The sequence below is a fragment of the Nymphaea colorata genome, chromosome 6 (genome assembly GCF_008831285.2).
Source record: "Nymphaea colorata isolate Beijing-Zhang1983 chromosome 6, ASM883128v2, whole genome shotgun sequence".
Classification (NCBI taxonomy): Eukaryota; Viridiplantae; Streptophyta; class Magnoliopsida; order Nymphaeales; family Nymphaeaceae; genus Nymphaea; species Nymphaea colorata.
Window position 1 is genome coordinate 3,943,515 of NC_045143.1, and position 13,533 is coordinate 3,957,047.

The window sequence follows — 13,533 nt, forward strand, 5'->3', positions numbered from 1 at the left end:
TGAAAAAAGAAAAAGAAAAAACAAAAGGTAAAATGATTCCTTATAAGTTTAACTTAGTCTAACACCTAATATACATTTTATGTTACCATTATCAGATAGCTAAAAATAAAAACATATTATTAAATTATTTTTACATACTATATTAGAATAAATTGCACATAAAATTTTACATTTTTGTTATATAGAATAAATTATTTTTTTAAATTTACATCTAAATTATTTATCAAAAAAAAGTTGAAAGGGGCGAGCATGGCCCCCACCAGCCCTCTTGCCTCTGGCCCCAATGTAGGTTTTGTATCAGCCAATACCTTAACGAGTAGTTTGATAATAATAACAGCAATGTTTCATGTATGTCTCAAAGATAAAAATATGTTCATCATGAACCAATAACATGTTATTACTATACTATTGCCAAACATCTGCTAAGGAGTTCTGTTAGATAAAAGCATTAGTTCTAGTGTTTACTAAATTTACCAAAATTTTTGAATGTGATTTACGTGACACTCACATAGTATCCTTAATGTCATATACAATTGAATCCAAATTTCATTAGGGAAAGTAAGTTTTAAAATATGTAATTTGAGTTTGATTAGACATTTATTTAAAACCAAATCCGAACATTTAAACTTGCATTGGAAGAAAGAGATGTTAACAACACAACACTGCGTCAAACAATGGAAAATGCACCTCAGCCGTACCCTTTTCAGTCGCAACTTGGGTAAAGGCGATGCAGTTGTCAACGGATATGAAATCCCGCAAAATTTTGGGATCGACGGTCTGGGAGTCCAACCGTAGATCGAGTACGACGGACGGTGGATCTTGAAACTCGAATCAGCATCACTTCTCGGCGTCATCTTTAGGCTGACGAGATCAGGAAGTTAATCTCTCCCAAGGATTAAAAATCTTAAGAATGGAAAGTGCAAGGAAGTTTCAATGGGTTGACAATACTTGATCAGTTCTATTCTCCACTTGATGTGCACTGAAAAAAAAAATATTAACTGACAAATGAGAGAGAAATTTTCATTTTAGGAATTACACTTACTTTTTTCCTAAAAATACAAAAAAAAAGAAACCTTTTTGTGTTTTTATTAAAAACCACATTTTTTGTTAAAATTATCAAACAAAAAGCTTGGGCTAAGGTAAAGAAAATAATTCAGTTAAATATTGAAGAAAAAATTTGCAGTTTATTATCTTGTAAAAAAAAACATTTTTGGATATTCTCTATCAGAAAAAAATAAACAATCTGATAAATAAATAATTTTATACAGAAAAAAAAAATTTACATCTTCCTTCCTAAACCAATGGTGTTAATCGCAACCGTCAGTTGGATCCATCGGACGGCGGAGGCGAAACGGCTGACGACGAGAATGGGTCCCACCTGCCACGTATACAAGTAATGACGAATCGAGAACCGTCTGGACTCGCTCATCCCGTGGAATAAAAAACCCGAGGGGCAAGAGGGCGCCCCGATGGACTGACCACCGGAAATTCGTCGCCGTTCGCTCCTCGCCGTCTTGATCCTCTCCTTCCGTCTCCAATCCGCAGAGAGAGAAATAGAGAGAGATGCTGCTGCGTCGATCTTTCTTGATTGCCCTTGTCTTCCTTCTCGCCTTGTCCTTACTTCCTTGTCATGTTCATTCCATCGACCCCTACAAGGTACGCCTTTGCTGGTTTTCAGGTATTGTCTATTTGTTTGTGCTTTTTCTGCAGTTGTTGAATTGGTCTGCCGAAATTGTTTCTTCTGTTTTGTTTGTTCTGTTGAGACACTAGGTAATGAATTTGGGTATGATGGCCTAATTAGCAGAATGTGACGCTTTGTAGAGTTTGGGGGTTTCTATTCGCTTTCCGGTGCCGATTGCGTAGTTACGTTCAGATGTCCCGGTTCAACTTAGTGCCTGACAGTTACGTCTTGTTATCTGGACAGAAAACCATGCGTTTCTACCCTAATTGGACAACCGACGGTGTTTCTGATGCGTAGGGCGATGTTTTTCGTGATCGTTATCTTTCCTTGGTATGTGGTCTCTTGTTGATAGACACTGATGCATATGGTGAGGAATTGATACTAATGTCCCTAAAGAGTGCCCAAGATGAGGGTTTCCGGCTTGGGGCCGCTGTCTTCTGTGCATGTTGAGGTGGGAATCCGTACCCCTCATTTGTTTTTGAAGAATTAAACACCTGATTTGGAGGACTTTATGAAGCCTTTTCTGGGTTCTTGTCCCTACCATAGCAACACGATCTTTTAGAAGCCTGGGAGTCGACTGAAGCCAAACCTATGGTTGAAACAGAAAAAGGAGTATATAGAATTACTTTAACGGTAGATAATGAGAGTTTTTAAGTGGATAGTGTGTTGCGATTCACAACTGTTACATTGTTTCCCCCGTTGACAGTGGTGCCCTTAACTATGCGGCGGACTATTTTTCATTGAGTATCCTACGCGCGGCCGCCCTAGAAGGTTTCCCGAACAGCACGATATGGACTGGTTAAATCTTTGGTCGGTCTTTTGAGATGCTTCAAAACAAGGAAGCGGGAGTTGCCGGTGCCATATATTCGCTGGTGTCATGGTAAAATCCCTAATTGACACTTTTGAAACCGAATCAAGGAGAGTAGCATATTGGTCCCTATCACTTATCTTTTCTCTCCTATGGATTTCCTTTTTTCTTTTAGCTTCTAGGGTACATCTGTTAGGTTCTCTTACGTTAGCCAGTGCACCTCCTTCTATCTCTTCTCTTACCTTGAAATCTATCGTCATTTGTGGCGTATGTATTTTCTCCTAAAGTGCTAGATAGAGCTTAGCTTATTGGGATATTAATGAAAAGAAAAATTTGAAATTCTTGTCGTTAGTTTATTCTAGGAGTGCTTTTCTGCTATGTTGATACGTTGTCCCCCTTTAGAGAGCTCCAAATTCTTGATTTCATTGCTTCGATTAATCACTTGCAGAAAGATGTAGCATGAATTTAACATCCTGATCAGGCACACTTTTAAGCTGGTTATATGGTTGTTTATGGCCAATAAGCCCATCAGGAAGGAAAAAGAGAGTGCATGGAAGAGGAGAGACAAATATGAAGTAGGGTACAGTTTGGTTATATTGTCTGGATGCCTTCTCAATGGATTGGATAGAATGGATGGCGATCTTGTTAATGGGTGTTATCAAGCGTCATGATTAACCTTGGGTAGCATGGAATATGTAGCGCTCATTATAAGGACAAAGACTCACCTTCAGCATTCATCATGGGCCATAAGTGTAACAAATGCTTGAAGTAGACACAAAGATTATATAGGGCATCGTTTTCCACCTTGGGAACCTGCCATGGGGTAATTTCCATCAAAGATATAGACTCTTCTTCCACTATGAGCATATTTATGGAATAAAACTAGGTATGGACTATGGACTATGAAGCATGAACAGGAAATCAAGCTTCTTTCTAATGGGTACCGTTATCTAAGAAAGAAGAGGATTTAGGGGAAGTTGTAATAGAATAAATGGCCAAAGTAATTATGAGAAAGAAATTTTTGATTGACAGTTAAGCAGTTCATCTGGATTAGAATATTTGTGTGGGGCATTGTGTAGCATTATTTTGGCTTAGTTAGCAAGTTGTTGTGCTCTTTTGGCTGTTCTATTTCCATTCTTATGTATCCCTATGTCACATGGGTACGGATACAACAATTTTTAAAAACTTGGGTATAGGGTACGACAGCGTGCGATTGTAAATATATATATTATATATACAATAATCCACAAAATTTTCAAAATAAAAAAAAAATGAGAGGAAAAATAGAATCTTAGTGGAAGGGAAATATAAAAGAAGGGAAAAATCAAAATTAAAGAAAAAATTAAGTTTGAAAATATAATTTTAAATGTTTTTAAATGCAGCCGTACCCCTGTACCTGTGTCGCCGTACCCACATACCGACACGGGTACCTGGGCAAATCTCACGTACCCGTGTCACATAGATGTATCCTTTTCCCTTTTTTATTGTACTGTTGGATTTTGAGTCCTTGTTGATGACATGCTTAGCAGAAACTTTTTGGTGATATTGAATTGTTATTTCAGGTTCTCGGCATTGACCGGAAAGCAAGTCAGCGTGATATTCAGAAAGCTTTCCATAAGTATGTGATAACCACAAAGCTCTTCTTCTGTCCTAAAACTTATTCCTCAAGCATAGCTAGAGATTGCAGTTATGCATTGATGTTGCAATATACTCCTGTTTTATCTTGTGCTGTGTAACGTGTAATATGTTGTGTTTTCTTGTCAGGCTCTCGCTTCAGTATCACCCTGACAAGAACAAAGACAAGAGTGCACAAGCAAAGTTCTCAGAAATAAATAATGGTTAGTATATCTTTCAAATGGCTGTGTGATGTTCAGGTCCCCTCTTTTCCTCCTTACTCCTAGATCTTCTTCCTCGTGTCACTTATACTATCCTTTGCACCAAGTCTATGTAACAGTATTTTTGTTTTTTCCTGTTACTTCATATTCAAATATTCATTACACCTTCTAATGTATATATGCCATTATTTGATTCTTAGGGCCTAAAGCTAGATTTCAAATCTTGTTTTTGACGAGTTGAGAATTTGGGTACATTTATTATTCCCTTGAACAGGTCTGCTTACACGTTATGGACACATTATTGATTAATTTACCTTTTTGTATTGTATAGACCATCTAGTTCATAGATTAGATTCATCCAAAAAACGTTAATAATTGAAAAAAATGATTATTTCTACTAAGATAGGCAATCTGTGCCTTAAAATTTGTTTCTTAGCCTTAAATTGGGCCCTTGGATAAAAACAGGAACCATATGCTTTTCATGACGTAAAAGGTTGTGTTTTTCATTTTCTATGTACTCAAGAACCTAAGATGGACTGAATTATGTTACAGGAACTTGCGTTTTACATCATCAAATGCAACTATGCAAGTGCGGTCATTTGTGTTCCCATACTCTTGTTAATATTTTACTTGTTTCAGTTTCTTTTACATTGATTTATAGGTTAATATCACTTCTCATCTACCTTACATTTTACTCTTTCTCAGCATATGAGATCTTGTCAGATGAGGAGAAGAGGAAAAACTATGATTTGTATGGAGATGAAAAGGGGGGGCCAATATTTAGTGATATGAACTACGGCGGTCCTCAGGGAGGATCAGCACATTTTACCTATGGGGGCCATGACTTTGGACAGAGCTCATGGCACACGATGGGCAAGAACAGAGATTCAGAGACTTATAGTTATTCCTCTGGAAAACCAGGAGGAAGCAGCAGAAGTTACAGTTTCGACTTTGGAAGTTCAGGATTTGCGGGAGACCTTTTCTCTAACATATTTGATGCTTTTCTCAATAAAAGGAGCTTTAGCAGTTTTAGTAGCTCAAATGGTCCCAGTTCAGAATCTCAAACTATTCAAAATATTCCAAGTGTCAACAGAAAAGTATTTAAAAGCAAAATATCAGATCAAGGCTTAACCTGGCTGTTGTTGTTCTATATGCCTAATATGAGAGGTCTCCAGATGATACAGTCCATCTTGCAGGAGGTTGTGGGTTCTCTAAAGGGAGCACTGAAGGTCTGCTTCAATCCCATTTGCTTTGTGAGGTTGTTGTTTGTGATCCATTATGTCTTTGCGAGCATTACTATCTGAACTCAAAATTGTTCACACTTCGTCATTTTCTGCAGGTTGGTAGTGTAAACTGTAAAACGGAGCAGAAATTCTGCAAAGAACTTGGTGTGTGGCCATCCACAATGCCCCGGATATTTGTGTATTCCTATAGGAGCTCTGAAGAAGGCTCGTTGGTTGAATACAGTGGTGATCTGGACTCCAGGCAACTGAGGAAATTCTGTCAGGACCAGCTTCCACGGTTTTCAAAAAGGGTGGATTTGAGTGCATTTGATTTTTCACCCAAAAAAGGGAAGAATATGCCTCAAGTTGTTTTGCTTTCAACCAAGAAGGAGACGCCTGTTATATGGCGTACCCTTTGTGGCCTGTATCGAAAACAATTAATTTTCTATGATGCAGAGGTATGGAATTAATGACCGTGTTGTTGCATCTTTCTTCCTTTTTCTTTTCATGGACAAGTGTACATAGCTGATTTTTTTGATGCAGATTCATGATGTTTCTAATCCAGTGATGAAAGGGTTGAAAGTGGATTCCCTTCCAGCAATAGTTGGCATCCTCCCAACTGGTGAAAAGCATATCTTGAGTGCAGGAATGGTTGTCAATGATCTGGAATCTGGAATAAAAGAGATTTCAGAACTATTAGAGAAGTTCGAAAAGAAGTACAAAAAAGCATCCAAGGAAACTGCAAGAGAATCAACTTGTGACTCTGATGACGAACGTGTTCCCTTGCTTACAAAGGAAAACGTGCGTGGTCTTTGTGGAGAGAAGACAAGTGTGTGCATCATTGGTGTTTTCAGAAAACCAAGGACAAAGGAGAAGTTGCAGGCTATTCTTTCTTCTGTAAGTGACTCATTATTCAAGGAAATGCTGCAGAGCCCTGTCCCTTAGTACCAACAGTTTTCAGGCACTTATTATCAACCATTTTGTGATTTACCTCTACTACAGGTTTCTCAGAAGAGGATGATGCGGCGTCAGGATTCAACAAAGGACATGGTGGTCTCCTATTCTCTGTTGGACGCAAGCAAGCAGCCTTCATTTCTTTACTCATTTGACATGTCTGGTTTCAAGTCCTCAGATGGGTTATTGGTCTCTTATAAACCTCGGAAAGAGAGATATGCAGTATATTCTGGTGATTTGAATTTTGAGAATGTGGAGGATTTTGTTGGCTTGGTTCTTAGTGGGGATGTACAGTTTAAAAAGATACTTAGGGAAGCAGAACTCAAGTAGATGGCAGCAGGCCAGCGGCATTCATTTTTGTATCCCTGGTTCGGATGTGAGTCAACGGCTTGGCGCATTCACAACTTCTGTGCCAATTGAAAGTATTGTAAAGTTTGCATACGCATGTACAGGAGCTACTAATTATCAGAAAGTTGGTAGTATGAGAAACTTTCTTAAGAAAATGCCCTTGAGAGGGTAACAGTTTCACAGTAACGCCCATACGTAGTTTTGATTATTGAGTTTGGTGTCAGAAGAGGTTTCACATTTTCTCATTTTCTCCGAGGCTCATCATGCATGGATTATTGGTCTTGGTACCCAACGTCAATACCTGGGCCGCAAATCGTCGGCCTGGTGTGTCAAGCAACTAGATGTCGATGGCCATAATCTTCTGATTACCGAGTTTGGCAGGGGATTGCAAATTTGGCTTAACAATTGCTTGTTCCCAGATGTTGCTTCTGAAAGCATTCGGGAACCCCCGGCACACGTTTTATATACATGCTTATGATGAATAACCTTCACATCTTATAGTTATGGATGGTTCCAATCAAACCTTTGTTGTGAATACAGACCATCCGATGATAAACAATATCTCATGACCTATCAATGGGAACGCTTATAGAAATCCTGAAAATTTTAGGATCTAAAAGATTTTTACTAAATTAATTATAGAAAAAAATTCGATCGAAACAAAGCTAAAACCATGGGGTATGTCAAGGGCTTTTGTTAAACAAGCTTTTACGGCTCCATGACAGTATCGGAGTTTAATAACGGGCGTTGGTTGCATGTTTCCTACACCATGCAGATCTTAAGGTTTTTAGAATATCTTTGGAAGTCTTGCCCCTCAGAAAATTGCGAAACCAGTATGCTACAGAAAATTGCCATACAAAAGCCGACTATGAGTTGGCCGCGTAAAAGAATGTGCGATGTGCTGATATCAGTTTGTACACACCATTATTGCTCGTGAAACAAGACTTGTGCTCTAGTATTAGTTTCTACACGTTATTGCAGTCGAAACATAAACAAAACTGTGCTGCTCATGCCCATTCCTTTTTTAGTATCTTTAAACCTGAAAAACAAAAATATAAGTATCAGGATTCAGCCTTCAGCCAAAATATGACAAGTCCATTTGGACACACTTCTAACTGCTATCATAATAAAGGCTAATAGCAGATACTAGACTTCCAGCAGTTAAGGCAGCCCAATGCATAGTGAATGCAAGTAGCGCACTCAGACGCAAAATCTCACGACGATTTTTCCTATAATTCTGTTCTCCAAAGATCTCCACACTTGAAAAAAAAAATGTACAAAATGTAAAAATAATAAGGTCACACAATAAAGTGTTTTTGAAAACGTAAAAAACATGTTATAACTTTATAAGATTTGAAATACAAAGAAACATAAAAAAATGGATAAAGAGTTTAAAATGTAGAAAAAAAAACATGCATTAGCAATATTATTGAGAACTGTAGTGATTTTATCAAATAAATTCAAATACACTACATTTTGGAAAAATTGTGATGTTAATTTTCACATCATATAATGAAAGTATTTGTTGACATCTTTAACCTGAAAAAGAAAACCACAACGTATATAATGTCGATATTCAAATGTTGACGAGGGGGAAAAAAATCTCACAATAATCACGCATGAGAAGGGCAGCTGCTCAACCACTTCCTAGCTGCATTAAGCAAGGGAAGAATCATTGCAGGCCTTTTCTTTCAGGCCACTAACAAAAGGACGTTAAGATTTCTGTAAAACCTAAGCAGGCTAAAACTTTATCATAATACTAAGAGGCCACCTGTAAAGCGGCCCAATGTGTGAATCCTAATTGGCATGTGTATCTTATACAAGATACAGGAAACATGATTGTCTTCAAGTAACCATGAAGTAGAACATAAGAATCTAAAGCAAGTCTAACTTTAGAGCTCAGCAGGACAGAACTAGGCAATCAAAATGCATTGACGATTTATCTATGTTTGACATCAAAACTATGGTTACTACTAAGCACTTGAATGTTTACTCAAGTTATATTCGGCAAGCTCCACCAGAGTGCTTTAATAACTTTTTCAAATATTCAGACTGAAAAAGAAGTCTAATTTATCAGTAGATTTGTATAGTTTAGTAATTAATATCTTCCGCACAAGTATGGAATATACTACCAATTCCTCAAATTTGCCATCCGCAGAGCCTTCAGTAAACCAAAAGAAGAAGTTTTAGTTAATACAACCAGATGCAATTTCCCCTCCAGAACTCCATGCAGCAATAATCATGCGTTCTCCATTTCTCCAATGAAGCTATTCACAATCTAAAAATGCCGATATATATGATAGTTATCTATCTTCTAAAGCATGATTCTGCTTAACTGCATACTTAGAAGTTAGATCATTGAATCACCAGCTTGGATGTTTTCCCAAACTGATGTGGTTGCACCAAATATCATGGCAGAGTATAACTTTTGCTACCATTCCTAATATTTTTGAGTGATGTGACACATCACAAAAATGAGTCCACTAAAACTTTGTATGGACAAGAAATCTTTTTATTATCATGGCATTGGTGGCAGTGCGGTTTGTGCCTTGCATCATACATCAAAAAAGCAGCAATTTGTTTGGTTATGCTTTATAGTGGGACGACCTGAAAGCTTCAACTAGGACTTTTTCTCCGGTGTAGTAGTATTTTTCATCAAAAATCATGAGTAGCTTGGCACATAACCACAAATGCAATAAAAGGGAAAATGGTATGAAATGTACAAATGGGTTAGTTCTTGACAACAGTTGGAAGTTTCAAATCGACAGTAAAACTATTTGTATGCACTTTTATCAATTTACAAATCTGTTTTATTTGTTTGAATATTTACTCAGTTCATGTTCAGTATCTCTGCCACATCAAATCAGGATTCACTAATTCATATCAAATATTTGTCCTCCCTACTTGCCATAAATTTTACCAGATATATGGTTCATCAGATTTCCCATACAATCCACTATTTTCTTGGCTTCCGTTGTTTGGGGATAAATAAACTTGTTCATATGGATTTAATCCCAATCCCATCAGTCAGGCCCTTCCAGTCTCTACAAGTCAAGAAGTGCCATTGGCAAATCCTACCAGTACTACTTCCAGTCTTCCTATAAAAGAATAGCCAAAGATTTTCCTTTTCTTTTTGTGTCACCTTCTGTTTGTCTTTTAACCCATAATGAGGCAAGAAGAAACCAAAGTCCCACCTTGGTACAATATGACCTTGAGATTGCCAATGGAGATGCATTACGTGAAGCATGAGCTTACTGTGCCACAATCAGATATACTTTTCCCCAGCATCATTAATGCACATATCCTTCTATTAACATTCAAGAGAGTGGCATATGCAAAAAGGATTAGGAACAGGGTTGAGTTTGCCTTACCTAAACAAGGCAACAGTACACACCATCTACTAATTTGGTATAGGCAAGAGAAGGAATATATAGGATCACGTGGCCCTTTACAATCCCCCAGTACAGTACTTCTCTTAAGACCAACATAGGCCCTCAATTGCAAGATTGAAATTGAGGAGACGCTAAAGGCCCGGTTCCCTTTGCATCTAAGAAAGATGTGCCTACGTCTCAAATTTATGGATAATACAATACAGGTTGAGTATGGAATTTTCTTTTCTAGACATCCAGAAGAGAAGTGAAGCCTAGAAAAACAGAAAGACAAAAAAAAATACAAAAGCCAAAAAAAGGCTCATCCACATCCACGATAAGAATTAACAAAGATTACTTCATTCTCTTTAATTGTGTGAAGAGCTTAACATGCAATAATGGTCGCCTTGATACATACCTTAGAGAAACTAAAGTATGGACTTGGGGAGATTCTGTCGTCCCTAACTTTTTTCAATCTCATCGCCATGCCAACATACATATAATAGCTTTGAATGATATATTAAATAAAGAAAAGGTAGAAAAGTTAGTAATATGACTAGCACTTGAGTGTTTTAGACTCAAAATCAGATTTCACTATTTCAGCCAATCCAACCTTCAGCATGTTATGTGCTATTCCCTCCATATTCTCAGCACATCAAACATTCTACAAAGCATTATATAGAAGCCTACAGAGAATCAGAGATCCATCTAGTCCCAGTACTTCCATACTTGCCATTGCACCACTCACCTTGTACACTTGCATTTCTTTCAGTCTCCAGACACTAGATGCAGAAAAGATATCTGGATTAAAAAGAAACTAGAATATCGCTCTGCTGAAATCAATTCTTTTCATCATTATTGCTTTCATCCACTATCTCCTCCCCTTCTACCAATCTGTCCAAGATCTTCAACGAAGGCACATACGTTCTGTATAAACGACAAGGAACTATGATCTCTTTTCTTCGTCCAACGTACAAATACACATCACTCTTAAATAGTTCTCGATGCCTTAGTGTTCAAAATCAATCAATCCATTTTCCAGTTTTCATTTCAAAGGATTTTTCTTTGTTTTGTCCACATCATAGAATTCCTGAAGTTACTAATCTCAGGCGTCAATGTTCAAATTCTGTTTTTCCTTTTTTACTGTTTCTTACAATACTTTCTTCACGATATACAATAGCTTCCTCATACTCTATGTTGCTGTCTCTGTATCTTTCATATTGAAATTAAATTGCCATAACGGGTCCAGAACGCAGGCGAATCTACTTCCTTGGTCAATATGGACCACAAGGTAACACCAACCGTACATCAGAACCAAAAGGCGCTTTTATTTGCTCATAAGAAGCACGGAAGACAAGGTCATCAGAGAAAACACGAAAATCAGGAGGAAACATTAAGGGCGGCCAAGATACTTCTACAATAAGAGCTGGTTAGTAACAACCAAAGTAGCATCAGCAAGACGACATATCAATATCGGACGTCCCACTATTACGTACCAATAGTACTTCCCCATAAAGAAACGTTACTAAATTCGGAGCATCTAACAGCTAATTTTCAGAATCAAGCAAAGTACGACCAGCAGAACCATCGGCCTAATAGCTCATAAGTAGACAGAAAACTTTTATCAAATGCTTCTATCCTCGCAGATGTCCCAAAACCAAGGTTAAGAATGTTACCAAGGCAAGCAGTAATCACCTAGTAGGACCATTAATATAACGCAAGCACGAAGTGAGCTGCCATTTTCTAGATCTTGAACAAATAAGCAAAAAACCAAATCAATCTCTAACACAGGTGCAGCCAGACTCCTTCTAATATTTGTAAAGGGAGAGAGAGAGAGAGGTGCGAGACCTTGAAGCCCTCGGCACGCAGGCATTCGAGATGGGCTCGAATCCATTTGGAGCAAGCCGCCTCCCCGTGCTGGACGATGCACTCGTCTCTGAGCCGCTTCGTGTCCGGGCAGGCGCAGCATATCTTCTTCTTGGGTGCAGCCGCCTTCGACGCTTCTTCCTCCTCGTGATGCTTCTGTTGCTGCGCCAGCGAAGGAGTTTCCTTCTCCCCCATAGTTTTGGCCCTCACCGAGCTCACATCCAACGCACCCATATTCCTTTCTTTCCTTCCTTCGATGCTCCAACCCTCTCTCTCTCTCTCTCTCTCTCTCTTTCTCGCCCTCTCTCTGTGGGAAGGCTAGGTAGAGAAGAAGAAGCGAAATTCTCTTCTGCGGGAAATGCGGTGTTTCCGCGGTTGTGGTGGACAACCCACTTTGAACGTGCCGCCTTTCTTGACACCCACGCCACCGTGGTGGACAAGAAACCGAAGCGCGGAAGCGAGAAGCGTGTTCTCATTTGGAGCCTCTGATCTATCGGAGCAAATTAGTTTTTTTTTTTTTAATATTTATTTAAGAAACACCACCTGTTGTGCAAAACCTTCAACACATGAGCTGAGCTGCAGTAAAAGATGTGCTTCTCAAGTCTCCAGTTTCTTATATCTCCGTAACATGGATCTCAGATCCACCGGACATGTTAAAAGCCATAGATTTAATAGGATGAAGGGTGGTCAAATCTTAAATCCATGGGTTTAATATCTTAGGAATTAATATCCTAGGAATTTCAGATCATGTGAATCTCAAATCCACGGTAAACCTTACTTCTTCAAAGTTGTATTTTATTTTGAAGTCTAAATGAACTTCTCATATATCTTTCAACTTGAATATTGTTGAATATTGTGCTTGTCAATGTTTACAATTTAGAAGATTAAGGACTACGGGGCTTGACCTTTTGAACCTCAACCCCTTGAATGTGATCGGCCTTGCATGTTGAAGCCAATAACTAGAACTTTTGATTTCAACCACTTTGAATGTTGCCATACAAAAAATAAAACTCATCTCTCCTTTCGTTGTTCCATGTCAAAATCATAAGAATTTCTTCTCTCACATAATTTGAAACTCTGCAGTACATCATTCAACTCGAATGTTGTGTTTTGCTACTGTTAGAGTATGAGGTTTGAACCTCAAACCCAATTCAAACCTTTAGAGTGTGATGATTTCATCCGTTGAGATTGAATGTTGTAGCTGAACTGCACAAAAAATTGAAACAAGTCTCCCCAACTCCCATTCCATGTCAAAATCATTCGATTTTTTTTTTTCTTGCATCCTTTACTCAAGCCTCTTGTGAGCATTTAAAAGATTGTATATCGATCAAATCTTTGGCTAATTGGGTCTCCAACGTTCGTTTCTCATATATAATCCCACATATTCAACTAATTATCAAACATAAAGAAAAAATTTCTGTCAATCAATTTGCTATTCCACCTTTTCTTA

At 38.1% G+C, this 13,533-nt stretch overlaps 2 protein-coding genes across 3 annotated transcripts; one reads left to right on the top strand and one right to left on the bottom strand.

The window, feature by feature from the left end:
- The first annotated feature begins 1,437 nt into the window (after positions 1 to 1,437).
- On the top strand, positions 1,438 to 7,086 carry LOC116256679 (dnaJ protein ERDJ3A). Its single transcript, XM_031633090.2, has 7 exons — positions 1,438 to 1,656; positions 4,052 to 4,107; positions 4,254 to 4,327; positions 5,030 to 5,553; positions 5,664 to 6,005; positions 6,091 to 6,444; positions 6,550 to 7,086. Exons 1-7 carry the CDS (start codon positions 1,564 to 1,566, stop codon positions 6,829 to 6,831), a joined length of 1,725 nt encoding a protein of 574 aa, XP_031488950.1. The 5' UTR covers positions 1,438 to 1,563; the 3' UTR covers positions 6,832 to 7,086.
- A 537-nt stretch (positions 7,087 to 7,623) lies between these two features.
- On the bottom strand, positions 7,624 to 12,484 carry LOC116256779 (cytochrome c oxidase copper chaperone 2-like). 2 transcript variants are annotated; one of them, XM_031633260.2, is made up of 3 exons: positions 12,066 to 12,484; positions 8,458 to 8,500; positions 7,624 to 7,888 (listed from the first exon to the last, which is right to left on the bottom strand). In XM_031633260.2, the coding sequence occupies exons 1-2, from the start codon at positions 12,315 to 12,317 to the stop codon at positions 8,486 to 8,488; spliced, it is 267 nt and encodes an 88-aa protein (XP_031489120.1). In that variant the 5' UTR covers positions 12,318 to 12,484; the 3' UTR covers positions 7,624 to 7,888; positions 8,458 to 8,485. The 2 variants fall into 2 exon arrangements, with proteins under 2 accessions (XP_031489120.1, XP_031489121.1); XM_031633261.2 differs by lacking the exon at positions 8,458 to 8,500 and having other exon boundaries at positions 12,066 to 12,476.
- Between the last annotated feature and the right edge of the window lie 1,049 nt (positions 12,485 to 13,533).

What these genes read in the sequence shown, in the direction of transcription:
- LOC116256679 (XM_031633090.2), top strand. Translation starts at nt 1,564, where the DNA reads ATGCTGCTGCGTCGATCTTTCTTGATTGCCCTTGTCTTCCTTCTCGCC. An exon ending in ATTCAGAAAGCTTTCCATAA is followed by an intron (nt 4,108 to 4,253) that starts GTATGTGATAAC and finishes TTTTCTTGTCAG; the next exon opens with GCTCTCGCTTCAGTATCACC. An exon ending in TAATTTTCTATGATGCAGAG is followed by an intron (nt 6,006 to 6,090) that starts GTATGGAATTAA and finishes TTTTTGATGCAG; the next exon opens with ATTCATGATGTTTCTAATCC.
- LOC116256779 (XM_031633260.2), bottom strand. Translation starts at nt 12,317, where the DNA reads ATGGGTGCGTTGGATGTGAGCTCGGTGAGGGCCAAAACTATGGGGGAG.